We start from the raw sequence: 27,252 nt of genomic DNA on the forward strand, positions 1-27,252 counted from the left end.
GCTAGAGTTTCCTTCTCAGTTTATTCCGACGTTAGGATGAAATGGTTCTCATAAATAAGGGCCACGAGCCCTTCCTCATGACCACGGTCCATGACAAGGGGCAGGACAGAGGGGGCCTGGGTGGGAGTCCCGGCGAGGGACCAGGCAGGGACTCGGATCAACAAGCACCAGAGGATGAGCGGGAGGCTGTCGGGGCTGGAGGCCCACGGCGCCGGGCCAGGCAGGCTGGGAGGGTCAGGAGCTGCCCCGGATCCGCTCCATGTAGCTGCGCAGCTCCTCGGGGTCCTTCAGCCCCATGTCCTCACACACCCAGCGGATGTCCTCCTCGCCCGCCACCAGGATGGACTGCACGGCCGGAGCCCCCACCGGCTCCTCGGGCAGCTGGGCCGGGGGCACTGGCGCAAACGTCACAAACTCCACGCGCTTCCTCCGTCCCCCAGCTTCCTTCCTGGCCAGGGTGCCCGAGGAGTTGGCGGTGCCCCCAGCAGGGGCCTGGGCCTGGGCCTGGGCCTGGGCCAGGGTCAGGGCCTCCCCTCCTCCCCCACTCTCGCAGGGGCAGCCCCCCTCCCCCTTGGGCGGGCCAGGGGACTGCCGGTCCAGCTGGCGACTCAGTTCTTCCTGGTCGGTGCCCAGCCAGACCCAGTTGTGGGGCTGGGGGGAGGCAGGGTCAGCGGCACCGTCGGGAGGCTCCTTGCGCTGGTAGCGCAGCACGAAGACCACACCATTGACCAGGAAGATGAGGATGGCCAGACAGAAGATGCCCAGCAGGGCATACATGCCCAGCTCTAGGTCTGTGACCCGCTGAGGGGCGGGGACCATCTCCTCCTCTCCCTCTTCCTCCTCCTCCTCCCTAGCTTCTGCCGCCTCCTTCCCAGCCTCCTCCTCCGTCTGCTCGAACTTGCCCCTCACATCCCTGCCGCCCCCAAAGCTGCCTGCTGCCCACTGTCCTCCACCCACACTGGCCCCTGGGGCTGGCGATGAGCTCCGAGCTGGGCTGGATGGGAGGGCAGGGGCTGAGGTGGGAGCAGGGGGCAGCCCCAGCCAGGCAGTGCCGGAGGCCAGGGGCACACGGTGGCGGCCGCGGCGGCAGGGCTCCGGGGGGTGCAGAGCCACATGCAGGGGCAGCCCCTCGGTGCCCGCCCCACTCACCACCACCCGGAGTTGGGCACCCTGCTCCTCAGCTGGCAGCACGGCACCGGGCTCCTCGGCCGAGACGGACAGTCCCAGGTCATGGTGGTCGTAGAGCTCGGCGGGGGCCAGGGTGTGGTCAGAGAAGGACAGCCACAGGGAGAGGGCCACCTCCTGTGGGGCACACAGACACGGGCAGAGACATGCGAGGGCAGGCACGCACGCATGCACACACAGACCACTCCCACGGACACAGGCCACATGGAAGAGAAGAGACCAGAGAGGAAACAGACAGAGAGGGACAAGACACAGGAAGAGAGGGGACATGCGTCAATCACCTGTCTGCTACTCGGCCCTGGGGTCTGAGTCATCGGGAGGGTCCTCAGTTAGAGCCCTCTAATAACCTCCCATTGTCACACTCCAGCCAGCCACTGCTTGATCACCGCCAGCCGCAGGGTGCTCACTACCTTACAGGGAGTCCGTCCTCATCCTGAAAACCCTGAGGTGAAGGGTGGAGGTACCTCCCATCCCTCTGGTTATCAACCCCCAGCTGGAGATGTTGACCTCAACCCCCTGACCCCGCAGCGTGTCACCTGCTTTGGGGCAGGAAGGGCAGACTGCGCCCAGCACGTGGCTGTGACCTCCCCGGGGTGGGCAGTGCCCCGGCTTAGGGCCAGTGAGATGCCCATCACCGGCTGCACCCGCAGCTCCAGCACGGAGACCTTGTCATCTGTCACAGCCAGCGCCTGCTCCCCGAGGATGGAGTCAGACAATGGGGAGCGCACCTGAGGGGGAGAGGGAGTTGGAAGTGGGGGAGAGTTATCGTTCATAGTCAGCCTCTCTATTCGAAGAGCCCAGCACCCCTACAGAGGGTTCTGGTTTATGAGCTAGGCAGCTTTTCCACCTTCTGCACCCAAACCACACACCCTATATATACTTGGACCACAATCCCACTCCTAAGGGACAGTTCCCTCCTCTCGCAAGACCTAAGCCCCACACACCCAACCCCTGCCCTTCATACTTGGCAGACTTCGGCCGTATTACACGGCCGCCCTATTCTGACCCGATCCCCCGCTCCCCGGGCTCAAACTTCCCCAGGTGCACTCTGGGCCGTTCCGACACTCTTCGCACCTGCCCATTAATATTCTGGGAGTCATCTCCACACACCCTTTTGGGGGCGTCTGCTCACCTCGATGGAGGTGACACCGGGCTCCCGGCCCACCAGGACCCGGCCTCCCTCCAGCGAGGCTACGCGCGGGTCTTGCACGCGGGCGTGCGGCGCCACGAGGTGGGACACGTCCAGCAGCCAGTCCGGGCCGAGCAGATGGGTGAGGCGGCGGCCGCCGTCCAGCGGATGGGCCGCGAAGGGGACGAGGAAGCGCACGCCGGCGCGCTGGTACTGCAGGCGGCAGCCGCGGGCTCGCCGCTCGGCCTCCTCGACCCCCGCGGCCTCGGGCTCCGGCGCCCTGAGGGAAGGGGCGGCCCGGGGGAGGGGCGTCAGCGCGAGCCCCGCCCCCTCGGGGGACGAGGGCCCCGCCCACGAGAGGCCCCGCCTCCAGGTGGGGGGCAGGTTATCGTCGCGCCTCAGTGATCAGGTCCTTCCACCTGCTGGCGCCCGCCCCAGTCCCCTCTAGTTCCTAATTGGAACTCTGACTATGCGTGAGGCGAGGGGAAACAGTGACAGACTTTATTTTGGGGGGCTCCAAAACCACTGCAGATGGTGACTGCAGCCATCAAATTAAAAGATGCTTACTCCTTGGAAGAAAAGTTATGACCAACCTAGACAGCATATTAAAAACCAGAGGCATTACTTTGCCAACAAAGGTCCCTCTAGTCAAGGCTATGGTTTTTCCAGTAGTCATGTATGGATGTAAGAGTTGGATTATAAAGAAAGCTGAGCGTCGAAGAATTGATGCTTTTGAACTGTGGTGTTGGAGAAGACTCTTGAGAGTCCTCTGGACTGCAAGGAGATCCAACCAGTCCATCCTAAAGGAAATCTGTCCTGAAAATTCATTGGAAGGACTGATGTTGAAGCTGGAATTCCAATATTTTGGCCATCTGATGCGAAGAACTGACTCATTTGAAAAGACCCTGATGCTGGGAAAGATTGAAGGCGGGAGGAGAGGGGGACGACAGAGGATGAGATGGTTGGATGGCATCACCGACTCAATGGACATGAGTTTGAGTAAGCTCCAGGAATTGGTGATGGACAGGGAGGCCCGGCATGCTGCAGTCCATGGGATTGCAAAGAGAGGGACACAACTGAGCTACTGAAATGAACTGAGGCGAGGAGACGCTCTGTTATTGGAGGAGACCTACGAGTGCTCCATCTCTGGAGGGCCTGGGAGGACAGATTCCTGAGGCCTGAGACCCCCTCATCCTTGGGCTCTGGGGGAATCCCCTCAATAGTTCCTGAGCTAGGTGCTATCTTGAGGACACAGCAGGGAATGGAACAAAGCCCTCACCTTCGAGGGGAGGAGGAGTGCGGAGGGGGATAGTCAGACCACAAACAAGATTAACCTGATCACACGGTATGTTAGAATGACATGTACTATTAGAGGCAGGGAAGGAGGAGAGGAGTGGATGTCAGCAGCTACAAACAGCGGTCAGAGACTGTGTGAAGGGCAGGCGGGGCAGAAGGAACCACAGACCACAGGGCAGTTTTTCACACTCCAGGTTTATGGCGGTATCCCGCCCCTCTCCCCGCACGCTCAGTCCCAGAGGGACTTCGCCAAGGCCAGCCAGCTTCCCCAGGGCTCCACTCACCCTTCCGCTGGGCCAGGTACCCTCCAGCCCCGGACCTGCTCGAGGGTGGTGTCAGTCACTTCGATACGCAGGGGCAACAGCGGGGCCCACACGGTCATCCGCAGCGAGGCCCGCAGCCGGCGCCACCAGAAATCCACCCGCACCCCCCGAGCGCCCCGGCTCTCCTTGCCAGACACAAACACAGCATCACAGGCCTCGGACACCTGTAGAAGGGCAGAGGGCAGGGGGTGGGCTTAGTCACAGCAGACAGGTGCAGACCAGAGAGTATTCCTGATTCCTGCCCATAAGAAAGGGTAAGGCTGAAATTCATTCTGTATTCTACTGTAAGGTATGGCTTCCCTGAGATTTTCCCATGCAGCCAAGATCCATTGCCCAGGGAGGTATTGCCCTTCCCTGAGTTTACCTAGGGCTGTTGGGGACTGGCTTTTTGCATACAACAAAATCTTTCCCTCAGCAGGTAAGGGTTTGAATGCACAAGTTTGGCTCCTCATTAGTGCTTTGGTAGACAAAGGCTGAGAGCAAGGCAGGTCTATCCACCCAAGGACTCTCAGGTAGGAACCACTTAGGTAATGCTACCTGGCACAGGTAGCAAAGGACACCTTCTCAGGCCAGGATTTAGGAAGTAAAGCCTCTGGGCTTACCCCTCTTAGAACTTTGATTGGGGAATGTTGCCTTGCCTTTTTTTTTTTTTAACCTCACAGATTATTTCAAGGCTCCGATAATGATAGTTGTCATTATTTTATCATTCTACAACAGAGGATGAGATGGTTGGATGGCATCATTGATTCAATAGACATGAGTGAGCGAACTCTGGGAGATAGTGAAGGGCAGGGAAGCCCAGTGTGCTACCGACCATGGGGTGGCAGAGAGTTGGACACAACTGAGCAACTGAACAACGACAGCAAATATAACAGCAATAGCTGCTGGTGTTTCAGCCCCTGCTTTGCTGCATACAGTCCTAGAAGTGCCTTTTTTTTTTTTCTTTTTTGATGTGGACCATTTTATTGAATTTGTTACAATCCTGCTTCTGTTTTATATTTTGGTTTTTTGGCCAGGAGGCATGTGGGATCTTGGCTCCCTGACCAGGGATCAAACCCATACCCCCTGCATTGCAAAGAGAAGTCTTAACCACTGGGCCACCCGGGAAGTCCCTCTCAGAGTGCTTTAATTTTTACCACATTCCTAAGATATATTTTCATTTTAAAGCTTAGGAAATGGAGGCTCAGAGAGGCTGAGACTTGCCCACGGTCACATAGATAGTTGATAACAAAGATGGGTTTCAAACGAAAACTCTCCCGCTGTAAAGTACATGCTCTTAACCCTCCCATGTCAGTTCATCTGTCACTGCAGTAATGAATGGGAAAATGCCTGAATTGGGGGCTTTGGGGTGGTACAGCTCCCACTTGACTCTGGAGAGAGTTGGTGGGACCAAAGCGGTGGTTCCCCTCGTGAGGTCCCTGGTATCAAGAAGAAGCTGCTCTCTGGGATTCCCTTGGTGGTCCAGTGGTTAACACTCCACGCTGCCAATGCAGGGGCCACAGGTTCAGTTCCTGGCCAGGGAACTAAGATCCCACATGCCGTGCAGCATGGCCAAAAGATTGAAAAAAAGAAAAAGAAGCTGTTCTCTTGGGGACCTGACTGGGGAGGGAGGAACTCTGTGTGTGCATCAAGCAGGTACAGCTCCCACGTGCCACTCACCTGCAGGACCTGTGTGTTGGCCGACTCGCAGCCGATGTGCTCTGTCACCTCCACCAGAGCTCCGCCACTGTCCACGGTGACAAGGCGCACAGGGACACGCCGCGGCACTCCAGTCAACGGTGCTGTGTTCACGAGCTCCTCAGCCTGGGGGTGCAGGAGAAACTCAGTCCCAAGCTCTCCACCTCACTTGACCCCAGCCTGGCCGGGAAGAGCTGCAGACCCCTTACCTTGGCCAGTGGGACGAGGGCTCTTATGTCCCGCTCTGACACCAGGATCTCCCACACCATTTTGTCCTTCTCTGCTTCGGGGGCCTGGCCTGGGTACTCCAGCTGCCAGGTGACAGGGCGAGTGACCGCCACGCCCCCACTAGTGCCATTCTCCACCAAAAAGTCCACCCACAGGAACTCGGACAGTTCAAGGGGGCTGCTGGCCAGAAGAGAGAGAATCTCAGTGCTTGCTAGCAGTCAGGTGTTGTCATGAACACTTCCTGTCTTGGTGAGGTCAGTCCTATGATTATCCCCATTTTACAGATGAGGAGACTGAGGTACAGAGGTTATATAACTTGCCCAAGGTCATGCAGTGAAAAGTGGCAGAGCTGGGATGAAACCCAAGCATCCTAGCTCCAGAGTCCCAGTTCTTATCTGCTCAAGATCCAAGTAGTCACTTTACCAACCCCTGAGGGGCTTGCTAACCTCTGCCTTCCATAACCGTCAGGGTGGCATAAAACACCAAGGAGGAAGATTCACTTCCAAGTCCCAGGACTGGCACTCGACCCCTGAATTATAAAGAACCTCACAGCTTCCTTTGATCAAGCACCTACTATGTGCCAGAAACGGGCCTAGAAACTTGCTGTGTGGTACCTTATTTTCATAGACTATAAGTGGTGCATTGTTATGTCCATTTTACAGGTGAGGAAGCAGAGGCTGGGGTGGGAATGGGGGAGGTGGGCTTCACTGGCTTGCCTAAGATATTTATCCAAAAAGTGTCAGAACTAGAATTCAAACAGAGGCTACAAAGTCCAAGGCCTTGATCCAGACGCAGGGCATGAATAAGAAGAGTTCATAAGTATATAAGAACTGCAGCTGGGCTTTGGGGGAAATATTAACAGCCTGGAAAAATGGATGCATTAGTGGGAGTAGGAGGTGGGGTAGTGGCTATGAGGGCTGTGGCCAGGACAGGTTGATGTCACCTGGAATAAGACTCACAGACACTGTACCTGGCATGTGCCAAAAGATGGGTAAATAGTAGCTGAGTGAAAGATATCTGTTCTGTGCTGCATCCTTGAAGGAGACTGCTCTTGTGCCTGTCTTCATGTGAATATGGGGGGCCGCATGGCAACCTCCTCCCCTTCAGCCACATAAATCTGCCCACTTGCACTATAGGACCATCCTTCCCCCACGCTACCCCTCGTGGGAAGAAAGTACCCACCTGGAATTTGGCTCCACTGGCCCGACTCGATGGCAGGTGATGAGCGTGGTGTGGTGCTTGGAGCCCTTGAAGCGGTCCAGCTTGGCAGTCCAGAGGGTGGGCTGGGCTAGGCGGGCAGCCGTCACGTGCAGCCCCTTCTTTACCTTGATCCTGGGGGAGGGGACATAGGTACAATTTGTCAGGGGTGGGGTGGTATGTGCTGAAGTGTGGGCTGGATTGGAGCAGGAAAATAAAGAGCTCTGGTCTGAATCTTCTCCTCCCCACCCTCCAACCCAGGGGGACCCGTCTCAGTGCAGGTCCTGTCTGTCACACAGCTCTCCTCATTCACAGAGCACTGATGACTCCCCACGGTCCACAAGGTCAAGTCTGAGCCTGGCATCTGAGGCCCTCTAGGGTTGGTCCAGTTTCTCCTTTGGTTATGACATCTCTCCCTTGCGCCCTTAGCTTCAGCTGCTCCCAAAGTACACATCCACCATGCCCCTTTCTGCCTCTCAGCCTTTGCTCAGGCTGTGCCTTCAGCCTGGTCTGCCCTTCCTTCCTTCCTTCCTTTCTTTTTTTAAAAATTTTTATTTATTTAGGCTGCACTGGGTCTTAGTTGGGCTTCCCTGGTGGCTCAAATGGTAAAGAATCCACCTGCAATGTGGGAGACCTGGGTTCTATCCCTAGGTTGGGAAGATCCCCTGGTGGAGGGCATGGCAACCCACTCCAGTATTCTTGCCTGGAGAATCCCCATGGACAGAGGAGCCTAGCTGGCTATAGTCCATGGGGTTGCAAAGAGTTGGACATGACTGAGTGACTAAGCACAGCACAGCAGGGTCTTGGCTGTAGCATGAAGGATCTTCAATCTTCATTGCGGCATGTGGAATCTTTAGTTTCAGCCTGTGATCTCTTTTATTTGTGGCATGAGTGATCTAGTTACCTGACCAGGGATGGAACCCAGGTCCCCTACTTTGGGAACACGAAGTCTTAGCCACTGGACCACCAGGGAAGTCCCTGCCCTTCCTGTCTTCACCTGTTCATTCTTCAAGCCTTCAGCAACACAGATACCATTTTCTTTAAAAAGATTTCCTGGTGACAGGATGAATTTTCCCTGCCTCCACCCTCTAACCCCTGCCCCTGCAGAGCTGGGTACAGTATGATCCAGTCCATGTCCATGCAGCCCCCTTCCCCACCACTAGGGGTCCCTCAGGGCGGGGCGTGGAGTCGGGGGTGGGGTGGGGGACCAGGCCTTGCTCTATCCTGAGCTCCAGAGTGGAGACAGAGGGCTTGGCATCTTTTAAGAGTCTAGGAAAGATCTAACGATGGTGCCAGTAAGCAGAAGAGAGGAAGAGACACAGGAGTGGGACACACAAACAGTAACAGTGGGGTGGGGGAATGGCTAGGGAAGAGTGGGGAGGACTTCCTAAAGAAAGGGACATGAAAAGGAGGGCCTTTCTATGGGAAGGAACCAACTCTGTCCAAAGGCTAAGTACCGTGGTGAGGGTGGCCAGCAGGAAAAGATGTACATGAATGGGACTGGGGCAAGAACTTCTCCTGGGGCATCCAAGCATTAACCACCCCCAGGGACCGCACTTCCCAGTTTCTAAGTCCTCTTCCTGTTTCCCCTCCCTGGAGACACAATTGCCTTGTGGGCAACGTTAACCCCACTGGACCAAGGAGTCTCAGAAAAGTGCTGGGGGGAGGGGAGCTTCCTACTTCCAACTCCAAGTTCGAGGTCCTGCCTGCTACCAGTGTCTAGCCTGGAGGGGGTTTCATGGATCCATGTTCTGCAGAGGTCAGGGGTTCCATAAGGACCCCAAGAAGAGGGGGCACTGGCCCAGTCTTCCTGCAGAAGTTCCCTGCCTCTGACCCGTCCCCAGGGACACGCGCAGCTCACCGCAGGGTTAGGACGCTGGCTGTGAAGTTGTGCCGAAGCAGGAGGGCGGCGCTGAAGAGCTGGCCAGGCCTCACAGGCACATCAGGCACCCGCAGAGTCACTGCCTCATCCAGGGGCACCTCTTGGTGCTGTGGGGGGTCCGCTGGGCGCAGCTCCACACTGCCCACTGGGAGGGCCTGCTCCCCGGGGTCTTCCTCCCCGCTGGGGCCACAGCCCCCAGGACCCTCAGCTGCTGGCTCCAGCGTGTAGGCCAGCTCTGCCCGGGTGGCTGAGCCCTGGGAGAACCAGTGCGAAGGGAACTCCAGCTCCACCACGCAGGCGCCCAGGGATGGCTGCCAAGACACAACAGCCATGGTCGGCGTGGTGGGGGAGGGGAGCCCCAAGCACCCATCCTCTGGCAGGAAACCCAGAGCTGGAGGGGTCCACAAACACAGGGCCAGCATGGGCCAGAGATGCAAGCAGGTGACGCAGCCAGCTGGTGACGTGACAGGCTAGGTCTTAGAACGCGTCCCGTCGGCCATTTTTCTACCTTTGGGAACATTCTTATTCCAAAGTGAACCAGCCCCAACACCTCCCCCGATCATGCCCCGGGTCTGCCCTGACTACAGCTCAGGCTTCTCAGAATCCACAGCCCACAGAATACTTCTCTCCAGTGGAATTCCGTGCTAGGCTGCCAAAGAGGGGAAAGTGCAACAATAAAGCAATACTAACAATAATATAAATACTCGCTGAGGGATTGCTCTTGTGCCAGGCATTGTGCCGAAAGCTATTCTTGCATCCATCTCATTTATTCTTTTTTTTTAAATTACTATTTCTGTTTTGTTTTGGCTGCACCATGCTTCACAGCATGTGGGATCCTAGTTCCCCGACCAAGAATCAAACCTGTGCCTCCTGCATTAGAAGGGCAGAGTCTTAACCACTGGACCACCAGGGAAGTCCTCATCTCATTTCTTTATTCCAGCTCCATATGAGGTAAGAATTGCTATTATGTCACTTTACTGATGAAGAAACTGAGCCTCAGAGAGATTGAGTTACTTGCCCAAAGTCATGTACAATGCACTGAACTCCTCAAGGGGCCCCAAATAACAGAGCCTTGTAAGAGCTAGCAGAACAGGAATGGAATCAGGTGGTCTGTGACCCCCAAACCTCCCAGAATTGGTGAGTCCCCTCTTTCCTATTCTGGGATCACCCTCTGGCCGGCACAGCAGCAAGGCCAACCCAGATGGGGCCCCCACTCACCTGGAAGCGGCAGGCTCGGTGAGCAGTGCCTGCTGGGTGTGTGGCATGGAGCCAGGCACAGGGCAGGCTGCCAGGCCCTGGGGGCCAATCCTGCCCTCTGAGGTGGAAGAGGACACGGGCGTGGGGCTCTGCTGGAGTCACGGCCGCTTCCACTGACACGGCCCTCACGTCCCATGGGACTGGCCGTTGGTGTGGCTCAGTGACCCGAGGAGGGACCACCTGGAGGGAGAACAAGAGTGTTCAACAAAGCAGGGGGTGGGGGGAAGCGAAACCTCAGGCTAGTAAGAGAGAGCCTTGATGGGTCTCCTTCTCCCCCTCTGGAAAAGGGGGAGCGTGGCTAGGGCTGTGGAAGGGCCCTGAGCCACACACAGCAGACCTCGGCTCTGAGTCCCAGTAGCCCAGCAGACTCTGGTGGCACCTCCTTACCTGCTGAGTGGCGAAGGGTGGGTAGGAGGCCCGGAGAAGTGGCTGGGCCCTGGGCCAGGGCTGCAGGAGCAGAAAGGTCTCAGATCGGGAGCCCAGAGAGGAGTTGGCAGGGGGGTAGCGGCCCACCTGCTGCACACGGAAGTGCTCAGGGGCATCCAGGAGTCCCAGGGCTGCCGGCAGGTAGACTTGGTCCAGGGGGTCCTGGTCACAGTCCACTAAGGAGGGAGAAGGGGTAGGGGTGGTGGCAGCTTCAAAGCGGGCAGGGGCTGAACCCAGCTTTGTCCCAGGGCACAGCAGTCATGGGCAGTGGAGGAAGAAAAGGGTTGTGAGTCCTATTCTCCCAGGATGTTGGAAGGGGGAGTCTCCCCATTTTACAGGTAATTGGGGCTTGGATTTGAATCTCCATCCAGGACTGACTGCCAGCTTCTGAGTCACTCCTTCTGCCTTCCACAGACCCAGGCCTTCCTCCCACCAGCAGAGCCTTCTCAATGTCTCCTCTTCCCCCTCCCACTCCTGCCCTCTACCTACCTGCCTCTGACACCAAGGCATTTGTGTGACACCAAGCGCTTCCCAGACAGGGTCCATGTGATAATAAAAGATGGTGACGAGGTGAGCTTTGTAGAATTAGAGACCCTTCCTCTGCCCCCTGGGTCCTTGGCCAGACTTGGCTGGGCATCCACCCTCGCTGCACTGTACCATCACCATGGCAACCTTGCACTGGTTTCTCAAACTTTCTCCTTTCTACCCCATTCCAACTGGCTTGAAGTACAAGCCCAGAACGGGGGAGGAGGCAGGAACCATATGTAAGCCTGGGGAGGGAGTCAAAGTATTCAACACTCAAAAGGGCAAAGGACCCCTCAGAGCATATCTGGGTTGTATCAGCTGACTACTAGCTAGCCCTAATAATAATTTTTTGAAAGTTAACTGAGTGCAAGTTACTATTTTGAATGCTGTGCGTATGTTAACGTTTCCGTGTTCTGTAATAGCTCTGAGAACTAGGTTTATTACTATTAATGCCATTTTATGGTTGTAGAAAGTGAAGTTGAGAGGTTCAGGGACTCGCCTGGGGTTCCATAGCTGGAGCGTGGTGGAGTTGGGAGTCAAAGAGCCCAGCCACCAACCATTACACACCCTGTCTCTCCACCCTCCCCCTCTCTCCACCCTGGGCTGCTTTCTACTGTGCCCTGCGGGCTTCACTCCCTAGACTGCAGGTCTCTTGTCCTCACCTCCCTCCTCCTTCAGGGCCAAGAGTGAATGTTGCCTCCTTCTTTAGGAAGCCCTCCTTGATTGCTTGCCCTCTCACCCTGGCTGCCTCCTCTGATTAGTTTTCCTGTCTGTTGACCAGGGGGCTTGTCACACTCATCCCAGAATCCCTGATTCCTGGAGAGGATGGTCTGGGAACCTGAAGTGAAAGTCCCTCAGTCGTGTCTGACTCTTTTCGATCCCATGGACTATAGTCCATGGAATTCTCCAGGCCAGAATACTGGAGTGGGTAGCCTTTCCCTTCTCCAGGGGATCTTCCCAACCCAGCGATCAAACCCAGGGCTCCAGCATGGCAGGAGGATTCTTTACCAGCTGAGCCACAAGGGAAGCCCTCTGGGAGCCTGGAGACCTGCATTTACTTCCTAACTCTGATGAAGCTTGGGTCAGTATGCTCCTCACCTGTAGAAGGAACATTTAGTGACACTGTAGCCAGGGGAGGGCTTTGTAAACCGTGGCACACTGTCTGGAGGAGAGGTTGTTGCTGCTGCATAATAGATGTGACAAGCCTTTCCTCTTCTCTCAGTGTGAGGGGTTATTAGGGCTCCCGCTGGGTCCCCAGGGAGGGGAGCAGGTGGCTGAAAGGAGCCCTAGAGCCAGTTCACTCTCAGCCCCACTGCTGGGCTGGGGGACTGGATGGTTTCAACCTCCTTCAAGACCCTCCCCACCAAGCAGCCTGTGGTAAGAAGCTTCACTCCTCCCTCCCCAAGTGTAACAGGTGAGTGACTGTGGCTCCCTGGGGTCAGACCCTGGCTTCTAGTCCTCTGGTCTACTCCACTGCCTGGATAATTACAACATACTCTTGTGGCCTGACTCCCACGGACTCCCATCACTCAGAGTTCAGCTCTCTTGTGAGGGAGGGGGGCAGGGGCAGAAAATGTCTTCACTATCTCCCACTCTCTCTGGCATCATCCACCTAGCTGCCTCAGTCCAAGCCAGGGCCAGTCTGACTCCCACTCCCGGGGTCCAGGGGAGGCTCTGCCCCTCCTCCAGGGATCCCCATATTCAGAAAGGCACGGACGGGGCAACCCCTGGAGACTCCAAGGTCAGAGAGCTCCTCTGCGCAGGGGGAAGGCAGTGAGGGTCTCTCAGGTCCTGGGCAGAGGGGAGGGGGCTGGGAGCCACAGGGCTACAGCTCTCTGGACGGCCAATTAGGGGGTTGGTGCGTGCGGGGCAGGGGGCAACCAGGTTAGACATCCCGGCTGGAGGGGAAGCTCGCGGAAGGTGCGGGGACTCAGCGAGGGTGGGAGGATGACGCGCGAGAGCCCGGGGACCGCGCTGGTCCTGGACCAGGAAGGAATTGCCAGGTTATGCAAGTGAGGGAAGCAACAGAGGCGCGCGGCTGGGCGCCAGATCCCGGGGGGTGAGACCTCGCCACCCTCAGGGCACGCTGCCGGGCGACCCCGCTCGGGGTTTCTTCCCAGAACTCGTAGACTGCCGGCTCCCGAGCATCCCTCGTCCCCGGCCTCGCTCTGGGCCCGGCTGCCCCTTGCCCCGCCCCGTCCCTCCCGCTGACCTCTCACGATGTCCAGGGCGAAGGCCATCAGGAGGCAGAGCCAGGGGCTGCGGGGCCCCCGGGGAGCCGCCGCCGCGCGCCCCGCCATCCAGGCGCACATCCTTCCCACGGAAGGCGGGGACTAGGCGGGCGGCTCAGGTGGCCGCGGTCCGCGCGGCATCTCCCGGCCGAGTGAGTCCCCGGTGCTGCCCGCCAGTCCGCGGGTCCGCCCGCCCCGCGGCTGCAGCTCCCAGACAATGGAGCAGGAGCCGGAGCTGGAGCAGGAGGGTGGGAGGGAGCGAGCACGGCTCGCGGGCTGCCCCTCGGCCCCGCTGGGTCCTAGTGCCCCGCGGATCCCACCCTGCGCGCCTCCGTGCTAGAGGCTGGCCAGAGGGCCACTTCCCTGGGGATTGATCTGGCTGTGCCAAGGGACAGGACGAAGTGTTCCGTTCGCTCCCTCTCTGGGAAGCTCCTGATCATGGAGGAAAGAGCCACGTCCTCTGCTTCATCCCCACTCCACAAGCAGCTCACCTGTAAAGGCATCTGACACCAGAACCAGAATTCAGGGATATAAGGAACCGAGCTCAGGCGTGGAGAGGGGATGAAAGGGAGCCCATAGGGCCAGGGGACCACTGCCTGGGTGCATGCAGCCCCATCCCTGCGGGAAGCCTGTGGGCCTAGAAGTGTGAGGGCTGCTCTCTGCCCCACGGGGATGGCCCGCCTCCCAGGTCCAGTCTCCTGGCCCAGCCTCCTCCACCAAGCAGTGTTGGGAGTGAGTGGTCTAGAGCGGGGCACCTGGCTGCACATTAGCCTTTCCTGGGCAGTTTAAAAAGGAAAACCCACACCAGGGCCCCTCCATGAAATAACTGATCCATTCCATGGGCTGGGTTGAGAACCATGGTGGGGATGCAGGGAGGACAAGCCAGTCTCTCTCTGGCTGGGGGCCAGCCTTTACTGCTCCTGCACACAGGGATGGAAGTGGTCCCATCCCTCCTCCCCTACAGGCACACTATTCTCTCAAGCTGGTCAATCCCAGGAAGTCTGGGAATGGGGCGTGTCCTCCTCATTCCATTCCTCACAGCCAGGGCAGGAAGGGTCCCTGGTACCAGCTTTCTTTCTCACTCCCTTTCCCTTATTCGGCACCTGCAGAAACTGAGCAGCTCTGTAGAAATGAGTTTAGCTCAAGAGGGAGCAATCAAGGCAAGCCAGACTTTTAGCAAATACATTTTATCCGGAAAGAGATAATAAAATAGCGTGCACTTTATTTAAAACCAATCAAGCGCCGATAAAAATATATATATATATCACTGCAGCTGTGATTCCATTTCAACCTCAACAGTAAAAACTGGGCATTTTTTTACTCTTCACATCATGTGCAGGGCCTGGCAGAGGAGGCCACCCACCTCCACCAGAGCCTTGGAGGAAGAAATGAGTGGCTCCCCCAGTAGGGACATCTCAGCAGCAGAGCATGAGAGGGGGCTGTGTGATACATCTCTGCTGTCTGTGCTGCGCTCCTCCTGGGCCGCTGATCAGCGACTCCTCGGTGGCAGTGACAGAGAGAGATGGAGAACCGCCTGGAGCTGTGCAGACAGGAAGATGAGTCCTCCTTCGGGGTCTCTGAAACCCCCACGGGGTATCTCACAGCCATCGCAGGGTCCTACTTGCAGGCACAAGCCTACAAAGCAGTCATCTTTTGCTCTGGCTGAAGTGGAATCAAGAATCCGAAAGAAACCACTTTCCTCTTGACACAAAGCAGCCACAGGGCAGTTTCTTACATACAGTATGGCAGCAGCAGGCAAACGGAGGACCCCGCTGGCTCGGATTAAGGCACTTGTAACAGACTCAAGGTATGTTCCAGCCCCGGCCCCAAGTGGGAACTTCCCTTCTGTTTGCCCTCAAGGCCCCATAGGCCCTGCCTCTCCCCTACCCACCACCTGGCAATCAAAGGGACAGGAGCACGCCTTGAGGGACTGGTATTTGGTTGGAGTACAGGGCTGGGAGGAGAAGACAAACAAGGATGGAAGCAGGGGACTTGGCAAAGGGGGAGGTAGAGAAGGACAGGAGGGAAATGCACCGGAGGAAGGCAAGTCATGGCTGAGTCATGGAGGCCATCGGCAGTGATCGGGGCGTTCGCTGAGAGCGGGTGCAGAAGCTGGCAGGAGCCCCCCGCCAACCACCTGCCCTGCTAAGACAGGCTGGGAGCAGAGAAAGAGTGGGGAGAACCAAGCCCAGACAAGAGAACCTCAGAGGACAGGGCCCCTGAGGACAAGTCGGGGGATGGTCTTCCTCTCTCGGCTAAGGGGGCTGCAGAGAGAAAAGTCTGAAAGGTTCAGAGACAGGGCGAGAAAGGAGCAGGGGGCTGGAAGGAGGGTTGTGCGACCCAAAAGCAGCTCAGCTCTTTGGTATGATGCAGGGGGCGGTGTCTGGCAACCATCTCACTCCTCCTCCACGTTCCGGGGCCCCTTGACTGCTCGCCTCTGCCGCCAGCGCAGCTCCTCCACCTGGCGTTCCAGCCCCCGCACCTTGGCCTCCAGCTGGGCCCCTGAGGCGCGGGTGCCAGTGAGCCGGCTCAGCAGGGCATAGAGGGTCAGCAAGGCCAGGAGGAGCAGCGCCCGGGTGGAGGGGTCGGGCACAGACCTCACCAGGGCCACAAAGGCGGCCAGGAAGAGGGCAAGCTTCAGGCCCCACAGGATCCGCCCCAGCAAGGCCAAGATCAAGCCAAGGAGCACCGACAGCAGCCAGTAGGCAACCAGGGCACCTGCTCCCCATAGGAGGAAGGTCTGGACTTGGCTGGGGCTGAGCTTCAGGCCCTGGGTGAGGTGATCTCCTGGAAGGAGAGAGAGTCATAGAATCAGTCACCCTGGCACGGTGAAGGGAGTGGGGAGTGCTGTCGAAGACCAATAAAAAGGGGAAGAGCCAAACCCCCTTAGCCAAGGAAAAGTCCTTTCCGCTCGGGTCATGGAGCTTAAATTCCAGCATTGGGTCCAGCTGACTGTGGGCAGACTCCTTCCCTTGGTTGAGTCTGTTGCATCTATGAAATGGGAGTGAGCCTCTGTGGGTGCTGGTTAGAAAAGACACTATGGCTTAGCGTGATGCCACGGTTAGTAGCCTGCTCTTAGGCTTGCCTCTAGAGAGACCTGGGAGGAGTTAAACAGCTAGGGAAAAGTCTAGACCTTGAAAAGATAAACTCTCACAAACAGGAAGTGACACGCTGAGCTCCAGCTGACCTAACCAGTTCTCTGCCACTCACCTTCTAGCCCCAAGGCGTTCAGCAACTGAGCAGCGATCCCAGACAGTGCGAAGAAGGCCACAGAGATGGCTGACGAGATGGCCCACATTATCTGCGCCAAGGTCTGTGGGAAGAGGAGGGCACAAGATGAGTCCATAATTAATGATGTTCTTCTCCTCCGAGCCTCACCACCACAGGCCAAAAACGCCTCCACCTGCTTCTTGGCCTGGCCGAGGGGTCCCTTCCAGCCACCTTCCAGTGCATGGGGACGGGCCATTTCTCCTTCCTGAGCTGGAACCCACGACACTGGGGCCCTAATTCAACTGATGTGCTCAAATACTTTGGTGGTGATAGTGGGTGAACGTGGGTATGTGGGGTAATCATCAAATCCCTGAAGCAGTCACCCTGTAAAATTTGGTGGGGGGGTCCTCCTAGCCTCCCAAGGATTGAAGGTCTGGTAAGCAGCATCCCTGAAGGGCTAGGATGTTTCACTGACAATGAAGTCAATCGGCTCTTCTGTATTATGGATCTTATAAATGGTAAGATCTTTGTTTCAGGTATTCAATAAGACCTATCAAAAGTATGCGGCAACATGCTTGGGATGCCACTAGGTAGAAGAGACAGCCCTGCCTTAAGGCCCTGAGTCATCCCCATTCCCCACTCTCCAGGTGAAAGAATGGACTCAGGTCTTGATATTTGGCCAATTTAAGACTTTAGGTTAGATTTAGACCACAGTCAGACACATAGTCACCAGTGACATAGCTTTACAAAGATGGCTCATTTCCCAGTCTTTCTGGCAAGAAAGGGTAGGGATAAGGGAAAGATGGGGGTGGAGCCAAAGGCTCTGGGGTAGGAACGAAACAAAGGCAGTATAAAAGGCAGGGGCTGTCTGGCTTCATTCTGTGGAACTGGGGAGCTCTCTGCCCCCACGGATTATGATACAGAGGATGTGGAGTCAAGATGGGTGGCTGTGAATAATGGCTCCTCTGTCCTCAACGTGTGCAATCACAGCAGGGAACACCCTCCTTACCTCGGAAACCAGGTGCATGGTCTCTGCCCCAATCCAGGCATCCAAGGTTTCCCGCACAGAGCGACCAATCTGGCTCAAGAGATCAACCGGGGCCTCCCTCTTCTGCTGGCCTGGAGTCACGAAGTCTCGATGTGACTGGGAAGACGCTGAGTGCAGGAGCAGGAGGGCCATGAGCACCATCAGGATGACTTTGAACAGATGCTTGCCCCATGGCGAACTGCTGCCTGAGACTGCCATGGCTGGATCTGTCAGGGTTGAGAAGCACGGCATGAGCGAGGGCCCAAACTGGCAGAGAAACCCACTGTCCTGGGCGTGACTTGCCCCAGCACCCTCCTCGGCCCTCACCCTCCTCCGCCCCTCCCTGTTAGTTGAAACGCAGAACCAAGACTTTAAACCTCAGCTGGGCACAACCATCTGATTCACAGGTTCCTCCTTCCCATTCTTTACTGTTTGCGTATGAATAAACCAGTAAGTATAAGTCAGCGCCTTAAGGTGGATGAGAAGATTTCTCTGAGGCTTACTCCAGTTCTGAAAACCTGAAGGCCTGCCTTTGTGTATTAGGTGCTTTGGGCATTAAAAACAAAAAAAACTATCAGACTATAAAGCTTTGTCCCCAAGGAGGTTATAATCTACTTTAGATAAAGCTAATATATATATATATTTTTTTTAAACTTAAAATATATATATATATTTCAAACTTAAAAATTGCACTCAGGATTACCACTATATAAAGACGTAAAGAAACATGCTTGGTTGGGTGCTCAAATACACAAGAACACACTGTACACAGGCCATTTGTTCTCCAGGAGTATCATGTGAGATGGTCCTTATCCTCTGGGCAGAGAGGAGAGACTGAGACTTAGGACTTAAGCATCTGCCCAAGGTCACTGGGACTAAGGAGAAAGGCCAGGATTTGGACCCAAACTTCTTCTAAATCAAAGAAGTGAAGGTGGATCACAACTGTTGTTGCTCACTGGAAACATCTGGAAGCTTCCCAAACTACTGATGCCTCTGCCCTAAGACAGGAGGTTCTGATGTCACAGTGAATATGGCCCGGGCTTCAACCTGCAAAAGCGCCCCAGAGGATTCCACTGTGAAAAGTCAAGATCCACTCACACTGAAGGACCTCAACTCCCCAGCCCCTAACGGAGGCAAAGAATTAAAGCACAACTTTTAAGGAACAATATTATTAATAATAAAAAGTTAAACCATGGGCCACCTATCTCATTTAATCCTCACAACAACCCATTAGGTAGGTACTGTTCTTATCCCCCATTTAACTAATGAAGAAACTGAGGAAGGATAAGTACTAAGTAGGTGAGCCAGAATTTGAATTCAGGTACACCTGACATCGGGCTTCCCTGGTGGCTCAGCGGGAAAGAATCTGACTGCAGAGCAGGAGACAAGGAGACACGGATTTTATCCCTGGGTTGGGAAGATCCCCTGGAGGCGGGCATGTCAACTCAGTCCTGTATTCTTTCTGGGAGAACCCCATAGACAGAGGAGCGTAGCGGGCTACAGTCTGTGGGATCACAAAGAGTTGGACACTGAAGCAACTTAGCATGCATGCACATGATATCAGCACCCTCGCATATACCACCGTGCTGTATCCTCTCCAACTTAAATCTCACAAGTGATTTGGAAAGTCACACAAGAGATTATTCATGAGCTAAAATAGACTTGGCATCTACCAATCCACTCCATGAATTACTGGTGATAATTCACTTAACTGCTTTGTGTTTTATGCTCTGATCTCCTCTGTAATGTGATGCTGTAGGCAAGTTAAGACCCAATAAGTACTCATTGAAGTACCAGTGGATTTAGTCAAGAAAAACGTTTTCAGTTCCAACTTCTATTTGCTACTGTGCTTGAGAAAAGTGAAACAGCACCGGCAAATTCCCTGTTCTCTTCCAGGCTCAGAAATGAACCTGCAGCTCCTGGGAGTGTTGGAGATGTAGACCTGAGGAGCAGAGGCTTAGCCAGGCCCCTGAGGCAGGAGCAGTCAGGTGTTTGAAGTTTCTGTAGCTACCAGGGCCCTCAGGTAGTCAGCTAGAAATCAAGGAGGAGGAGAAGATATTCTCATTCTTGTTTAGTGGGAAGGAGGGTCCAAGAACCGGTTATAAAAATATCACATTTGGGGCACTTTCTGGCACAGAAACAGCTGCTCTAAATCCCTCCTGAGACCTGTAGGATCAGGCAGGCAGCAAAACAGGCAGTTCAGAGGGAACAACCTCGGGTTGGGAAGCCTTCTACTCTTTTTCTGGCACAAATCAAAAACCAGATGGTTCCTGCCTGCCCGTGGTCAGAGATGAGGAAAGCACAGGTCAGTTCCTGGTCTATCTGGGTCATGACCACACTGCGGACTTAACGAGCAGGGTTGCTATCTTGGGTTGGATTCTATATCCAAGGACCTCCATCCGGAGGGATCCGATGACGTCTCCTCCTATCTAGAAGGTCAAGGCGACGTGAATTGCTCCCCCCCCCACCCCCACCTGGAAGCCTCAACTTTCAAGCAGCCATTTGCTCCAGTCCAGGGGAGTTGTGTGTGCTCAATCGCTCAGTCGTGTCTGACTCTTTGTGAACTCATGGACTGTAGCCCGCCAGGCTCCTCTGTCCATGGGATTCTCCAGGCAAGAATACTGGAGCAGGTTGCCATTTCCTCCTCCACGGGTTCTTCCTGACCCAGGGGATCGAACCCATGGCTCCTATATCTCCTGCATTGGCAGGCGGATTCTTTACCACTGAGCCACCTGGAAATCCGAGGAGACTTGGGGGACCTTGAAATAAACTTTCCACAATGAGGCTGGCACTGCCTGTCAGTCAACCTTCGGAAATGTACCTGAAACCAAATCTAACCCGATTCTGGAGTGAGCCCTTTGCAGATAAGAAAGGAGATTACTGGCTACTCCCTTTTTTCAAAGGTTTCCCTGGTGGCTCAGATGGTAAAGAATCTGCCTGCAATGTAGGAGACCTGGGTTCGATCCCTGGGTTGGGAAGATTCCCCTGGAAAAGGGACTGGCTACCCACTCCAGTATTCTTACCTGGAGAATCCCATGGACAGAGGAGCCTGGCAGGCTACAGTCCATGGGGTCGCAGAGAGTTGGACATAACTCACACTTTTACTTTTCCCTTTCTCTTCAAACTGTTTTCTTCAACAGGATTCCTCCTCATTTCTCCTTCAGCAAGGGTCTAACCCATCACCATGATACCTCCTCACTTCATCCCAACCAAATACTTTTGATAAAAAGAAGCCATGGGAGTCAGGGGCTGCAGCAGCCGTGAGCTCTGAGAGGAAGGATGTCTTAAATGTCTCAGCAAATAGCAGGCACTCAACAACAACAAATTGTGTGTGTGTGTGTGTCACTTTATAATTTACAAAGCGCTTGTTCTTTCACCATCTCATTTAAGTACACAACAATCTTATAAGAGACTGCTATTTCTCCACATTTACTCAGAAAACTATGGCTTAGAGAGATCAAGTGTTGCTCAAGTTCACACAGCAGGACAGAGACCTGACTCCAGAACCCAGGGTCTAAACCGTGCCCTTTTGCTCCTTCCACACCCCACCCACCCTGCCTCACTAAGACATGGTCACTGCCCTCAAGGAGCTTAAAGTTCTGCCCCCAAATCAACCACCTCACAGACAGAGGACACCCAGACTCCCACAAGGAGACCACCCACTAGAAGATGACCCACCTGCTGGGCTCACAGGTCATGGTTCTGCAGCAAAAAGCCAGGACTAGACCTGCCACTTTTGTTTAGGCAGCAGCAATATGGCTCGGGCAGGGACAGGCTGAACTGGGGAAACTGCTTCATTTAACTGTGGTAGTGAGAAGGCACTATATGTTTAGCTGTGGTTTGCTAAGAGGGTAGGGTGGGGCGGTCCCCAGACTCCCTGCCAAGGCTCCTTCCTCCTGGTCGCTTCCTCTCGCACTATAAATCACAACGCGGCAGGAGGGGCAGCTGATTTTGTGCCTTCTGCTGGTCCTGATTTCCCCATCATCGTAGAAACTGCCCCCATGGAGCCGCAGTTCTCAATTGTGGTTGCCATGAGAAGGGCTTAAGCCTCCTCAAGCTGGAGTGTCTGTCCCACCTGCACCCTCCAGCCCAGGGGGCTTCTTTACTGGGCCTCCCCCCAGAATCAGGTTCAGGCTTTTGTGTTCAGAGCTTCTTGGGGATTTCTGATGCATAACAGGACAGCTGCCACAAATGATCAGCAGCACAGGAGAAAGTCTACTGTTCGGGCAAAGACCCCAAAATGCAGCAGTGTACAAAGAACTCTAGACTTTTCTGTCCCAGTTCTGCCACACACTGGACTCCCCTGGCAGTCTAGTAGTTAACACTCCATGCTTCCAGTGCGGGGGCTGTGGGCTCAATCCCTGACCAGGGAACTAAGATCCCACATGTACTGCAGCGTGGCCAAAAAAAATAAAATTTAGAAGCCATTACCTTCTACCTTATTACTTAACCTGAGTTTCAGTCTCCTCAAATCTAAAATGGGATCAAATGAGGTTAAGAGTTAATGCAAGTAATTAACATGTTTCTACAAGAACTGTGTAAACTATAAACATCTATAGGAAAGTTGTAGCCCACAAATTGCCAATTTACCACTCATTGCATTGTAGCATAATTTAGCAGTTTTTATGCCTGACTTCCCCAATAGATTTTGAGCACCTCCCCTTCAGACTTGACAGCTAACCTTCCTTGGAATCCCCAGCGCCTAGCACAGAACAATGACTAATAAAAGCTTGTTAAATGAGTGTTAGAAGCCCGCCAAGAAGCGGTGCGCATGGCAACGGAGAGCCATGGAGAGGTACAGAGAGAACTATTTTAAAGTTGATCCAAATATGCAGCGACCACTCGAAACGCACAGCTGCGTGGAAAGGAAGCTCCTAGCCCGGGTGAAGCCGCTACTCGGGAGTATGAAGTCAGCGTCCTGGCAGCTGGGGGCAGCCCCCGCGAAACCCCTAACAGCTGCTGCCCAGCAACTGTTTGGGGGCAGGGCGACGAGCAAAGGGGCAGCTTCCCATGCGCACGGCGCCTTCCCCAGGGCCCGGCCTCCCCGAGACAGGGTGTCAGTGGCATGCCTGTGCTATTTCGAACAGCGTGTCCCCTGCCAAGGCTGCTGGGTGACGTCGCCGGCAAGGGACGCGGCGCGGCCCAGGGGTTCGGGGTACCCCCAAAGGGCTCGGAGCGAAGCCGCGGGAAGCCGAGTCGTAGGCGGGAGTCGGGGTCGAGGGGCTCAGCGCTGGCCTCGTCCCGCAAACCTGACAGCCGCGTGTCCTCGACCGGACCTTGGAGCAGCACCGCGAACTCTCTTCTCCCCGGAAATGCGCGCCTCCCCTGTTACTTAGTAACGACGCCCCCTGTTGCATAGCAACGAGGATCCAGGTCCACAATTAAGACTGCCCGCCGCGCGACTTCGGACCCCTCCCCACGGGCGCTCGCCAGGCCTCGCGGCCGCCGGGCTCCCACCTGTAGCGGCCGCCGCCACCCAGCCCCGCGTGCAGCCCCCGAGCCCCGGTCGCAGCGTGCACTCACCGGGCTCTGGCCACAGTTGCTCTTCACGTGCGACTTCACTAAAACGCGGCACTGCACCCGCGCCTCAACTCTGGGGCGTTGGTTTAGCGTCTGCGCACGCGCAAGGCGGGACGCGCCCGGACCTGCGGGCGGTCCAAAAGGCCCAAACCTGGTGCCGGTCAGCGCATGCGCTCCACTCTCCGCTTGCGTATTTATCCCAGGCATTCCCACCGGGAGAATAATGGAGTCGGAAGTTCGAGCTGGGAACGGAAGTCTTTGGCAGGAAAGGGGAAAGTGACTATATCTGGGCTATAGAATGGGTAAACTTCATTTTCTAATTTGGAGTGGAAGTTTATCCGCCTCTAAAAAAAAAAAAGAAACAAAAAACTCTTGGCATTTCGGGCATTGTAGTTCTCCAGCTACGTGAGGCTTCCTGAGGCATTGTGGGAAATGTAGTTCTAAGAAAGAGGAGCCTGAGCGCACCTGGTCTTTTGAAAAAAATTTTCGGGTTTAAAAGACACAAAGGGAAAAGGGTGTTAGAGGAGCAGTAAGAGGCGCTCAACCGGGAAAATGCATCCATTCCCTCTGAGAGCATTTCCACACCTTAACTCTGCAGATGGTTCATACATGTTGTCTCAGTTTTAGAGAGGGAAGGGCACTAACTTCCAGACCCATTTCAATCCCAAAGGCAGCACTGTGAGGGAGAACGTCGCGGGACTGGGAATGAAGAGGTCTTTTGCCTGCTTTGTTATTCTGGCAGGTCACTTCATCTCTCTCGATGTCCTTATTTCAACTTTACTATTGTTTGAAAGAAAACTGTAGGCTAGAAATGGAGTCACTTATTGTTAGGACAAGTCCCTAATCCGGGAGTTAATACCTGTCGTAGCTTAAATTTCAACCTCACCCAGAAATGTAGTCTTAATAAATTAGTCAGGAATTTTTTGGTCAGCACCAATGAGGCAATCTGTCACACGGGCTCTCTGTTGTCCCCAAAGGAAGCTGAGATAATCTGTCATACCTTCCGTTCCCCATAAAATATGTTACCTATGCCTGCAATGCGGGAGACCTGGGTTGGGAAGATCCCCTGGACAACGGAAAGGCTACCCACCGCAGTATCCTGGCCTGGAAAATTCCATGGACTGTATAGTCCATGGGGTCTCAAAGAGTTGGACAGGACTACGGGACTTTTCACTTTCACGCCTAATCTTTTCTTCTATGTATGGATTCCATGTCCTGCGTTTGAAAACCGTTCCTTTACTATAGCCCTTTGGAGATACGGGATGCTGCCTAATTTATGAATCTTCTATAACTAATTAGATATTTGAAATGTATTTGGCTGAAATTTGTTTTTTAATTCTATAAAGTACTAAAAGTGTTTCAGTGAGAAAAAAGAAAAAGTTTTCTTTTTTTTCTCTTGCCCTTTTCTGAGCACTTTGTTTTACTTTGAATGTTTCTGTCTGTAGTCAGTGCATGCATGCATGCAAAATTCGTTCCGTCCTGTCAGTTGGAACTCTTTGCGATCCTATGGGTCATAGCCCTATGGGCTCCTCTGTCCATGGGATTTTCCAGGCAAGAATACTGGAGTGGATTGCAATTTCCTCCTCCAGGGGAACTTCCTGACCCAGGGATCAAACCTGGGTCTCCTGCATTGCAGCCAGATTCTTTACCAACTGAGTCACCAGGGGAAAGCTCCAGTACAATTCAGGAAAGACAACGGACCCAACTAACAGGCTGCTTGACTCCATCCTATAACTGTTTTTGAAACAGTGCAAGAGGAAGACGAATATAAGATCCTTACACCTTTGTTCCTTGTCACTGACCCTTGACTGTGCGCCCTCACCTATATAATCCCCTGATTTCTCAAGGAAGGGAGGCTCAGTGCTGAGGCAGAAGCCTGCTGTGTCTCCCCTCCTCCACCTGAGGATTGAAGAAGTCACCTTTCTATTTCCTCTAAACCTTGTCTCCATATTTTATTTGGCTTCAGTGAGCAGAGAAAGCCAAGATTTTTGGATGACATCAGAAGATCATAATATATATCTCCACTTCTTAGCAGGTATGGAGATTCAAGGAAATAAGTGGAATGAACTTTTTCCGATGAAGTAAGTGGAGTTTTTTGTTTTTTAAATTTAAGTTGCTGTCCAAATGCTTTTATATAGGTAAGTTCCCCTTTGATATTCCTGAAACAGTTCTGAAACTCAACACTCTAAAACAGAAATCTATTTTTCCCCCTTCCTCCCTGAATCAGCTTTTTAATTCTGCCTTCCATAGCTCTGAGGAACTACTCCCTAAAGGTAGGGGAAAGGCCAGTATATCTGTAACTTTGGTAAGCGGTGTGTGCAATCCAGCATACATCTTGGTAGAAGGTTACTGCTAGTCGAGAGGAACAGGTATCTCAGTTCATGATTTTAATGCTTTTCTAAGTATGGGAAAATGCAAGAATTGGGGGTCACAAAAAATGTTCCTATCATATCTAGCTATCTAAAGGTCTGTTTTGCCTGTTTTCTCAAAGTACAGTGGCTCACCCTGTTCTTCAACCTGAATTTCTTTCAGGGTGTATTGTAGGTCAGTTGCTGCTAAGTCACTTCAGTCGTGTCCGACTCTGTGTGACCCCATAGACGGAAGCCCACCAGGCTCCCCCATCCCTGGGATTCTCCAGGCAAGAACACTGGAGTGGGTTGCCATTTCCTTCTCCAATGTGTGAAAGTGAAAAGTGAAAGTGAAGTCGCTCAGTCGTGTCCGACCCTTAGCGACCCCACCGACTGCAGCCTACCAGGCTCCTCCATCCATGGGATTTTCTAGGCAAGAGTACTGGAGTGGCTTGCCATTGCCTTCTCCATTGAGGACTTAATCTAGTAGATTTGTGAAATTGTATGGTGAGTGACATTCCTTGTTTTACAGTGCCTCCTTGTGGTCCTAAATTTAACCAAGGTTTCGGAGGCATTTCATAACCAAATTGTCCCATGGTGCCAGGAAGGCTTATTCCTAGGTCAGGTGAGGATTCCCTTATTAATGTCCCTGTTAATAGTAGCCATAAAAGTATCTGAACCACTTGTCTCACTAGTCTGCTATGTTTCAGGAAACGATTCCCTTTTGTTGTCTCTTCCCATATCTAGAGTTACACTATTGTTCAGTCACTAAGTGGTGTCTGACTCTTTGTGACCCCATGGACTGCAGCATGCCAGGCTTCTCTGTCCAGAGTTGCATTATTACAATTATTTTAATTTTATATAGAACTATAAATTTGGTCAGGGCTTCCCTGGTGGTTCAGCGGGAAAGAATCTGCCTGCCAATGCAAGTGACTCAGGAGATCTAGGTTCAATTCCTGGGTTGGGAAAATCTCCTGGAGAAGGAAATGGCAACCCACTCCAGTATTCTTGCCTGGAGGATTCCATGGACAGAGGAGCCTGGTGCACTGAGTCTATGGAGTCGCAAGGAGTCGGACACGACCTAAGGACTAAACAGCTGTATATTTGGTCAACTGTTTCAAACTGCTTAGTCATCAAAATATTTGTCAGAATCTCAGTTGCACTTTGGATAATATGAAAAACAACAATCTTGTAGAGTAAGCAGAATACAGGTAGTACAGTTAGTAGCATTTTTAAAAGTCTTAAGTAAGGAGTTTTAAATGTATTTATTTGCCCACACCGAGTCTTAGTTGTGGAGTGAGGGATCTTTAGTTTTGGCATACAAATTCTTAGTTGCAGCATGTGGGGTCTAGGTCCCCGACTAGAAACAGAACCCTGGTCCCCTACATTGAAAGTGTGGAGTCTTAGCTACTGGACCACCAGGGAAGTCCCTTAAGTTAGCATTTAAACCAAGAACCTCCATTGGATGTGAGCCCTGGTCACCTGACCCATCTGTTCCATACCAATCGCTATTTTTGAGGGTAATGATAAGTTGATGTTGTTCACAAGGCACTCAGCCCAATTTCCTAATGTTACTAAGCTCATTAACCCTAGTATAATTTAATTGTTCCCACCATAAGGAAGCCTTTAAATTTAAATGACTATAGCCTGGTTGGAGAAGGAAGTGGCAATCCACTCCAGTACTATTGCCTGGAGAATCCCATGGACGGAGGAGCCTGGTGGGCTACAGTCCATGGGGTCACAGAGAGTCGGACACGACTGAGCGACTTCACTTCACTTCACTCACTATAG

The 27,252-nt window shown here is 53.9% G+C and overlaps 2 protein-coding genes across 5 annotated transcripts; both read right to left on the reverse strand.

Moving 5' to 3' along the window:
- Window positions 1-2: 2 nt before the first annotated feature.
- Window positions 3-14,419, reverse strand: TMEM132A (transmembrane protein 132A). 2 transcript variants are annotated; one of them, XM_055415832.2, is made up of 11 exons: window positions 13,338-14,419; window positions 10,562-10,776; window positions 10,136-10,354; window positions 8,897-9,228; window positions 7,021-7,170; window positions 5,820-6,015; window positions 5,593-5,736; window positions 3,895-4,097; window positions 2,318-2,594; window positions 1,722-1,913; window positions 3-1,302 (listed from the first exon to the last, which is right to left on the reverse strand). In XM_055415832.2, exons 1-11 carry the CDS (start codon window positions 13,435-13,437, stop codon window positions 235-237), a joined length of 3,096 nt encoding a protein of 1,031 aa, XP_055271807.1. In that variant the 5' UTR covers window positions 13,438-14,419; the 3' UTR covers window positions 3-234. The 2 variants fall into 2 exon arrangements, with proteins under 2 accessions (XP_055271807.1, XP_055271806.1); XM_055415831.2 differs by having other exon boundaries at window positions 5,820-6,018.
- Window positions 14,420-14,561: 142 nt separating this feature from the next.
- TMEM109 (transmembrane protein 109) lies at window positions 14,562-23,274 on the reverse strand. 3 transcript variants are annotated; one of them, XM_055415834.2, is made up of 4 exons: window positions 23,117-23,274; window positions 17,576-17,820; window positions 16,567-16,669; window positions 14,562-16,143 (listed from the first exon to the last, which is right to left on the reverse strand). In XM_055415834.2, exons 2-4 carry the CDS (start codon window positions 17,810-17,812, stop codon window positions 15,752-15,754), a joined length of 732 nt encoding a protein of 243 aa, XP_055271809.1. In that variant the 5' UTR covers window positions 17,813-17,820; window positions 23,117-23,274; the 3' UTR covers window positions 14,562-15,751. The 3 variants fall into 3 exon arrangements, with proteins under 3 accessions (XP_055271809.1, XP_055271811.1, XP_055271810.1); XM_055415836.2 differs by lacking the exon at window positions 23,117-23,274 and adding an exon at window positions 22,663-22,893; XM_055415835.2 differs by lacking the exon at window positions 23,117-23,274 and adding an exon at window positions 21,272-21,420.
- Between the last annotated feature and the right edge of the window lie 3,978 nt (window positions 23,275-27,252).

Source organism: Moschus berezovskii, chromosome 25 (genome assembly GCF_049115385.1).
Source record: "Moschus berezovskii isolate FMDL1 chromosome 25, NW_MosBer_1.0, whole genome shotgun sequence".
Taxonomy (NCBI): Eukaryota; Metazoa; Chordata; class Mammalia; order Artiodactyla; family Moschidae; genus Moschus; species Moschus berezovskii.

Bases quoted from the DNA above. Each gene is read 5' to 3' on its own strand.
- TMEM132A (XM_055415831.2), bottom strand. From the start codon at position 13,437: ATGTGCGCCTGGATGGCGGGGCGCGCGGCGGCGGCTCCCCGGGGGCCC. The intron at 6,019-7,020 runs GTGGGTACTTTC...TCTTCTGGCCAG, and splicing joins CCAGTGGAGCCAAATTCCAG to CAGCCCCCTTGAACTGTCCG. The intron at 2,595-3,894 runs GTGAGTGGAGCC...CCCTTCCCTCAG, and splicing joins GTACCTGGCCCAGCGGAAGG to GGCGCCGGAGCCCGAGGCCG.
- TMEM109 (XM_055415834.2), bottom strand. From the start codon at position 17,812: ATGGCAGTCTCAGGCAGCAGTTCGCCATGGGGCAAGCATCTGTTCAAA. The intron at 16,670-17,575 runs GTAAGGAGGGTG...CTCTTCCCACAG, and splicing joins CCATGCACCTGGTTTCCGAG to ACCTTGGCGCAGATAATGTG. The intron at 16,144-16,566 runs GTGAGTGGCAGA...CTCTCCTTCCAG, and splicing joins GAACGCCTTGGGGCTAGAAG to GAGATCACCTCACCCAGGGC.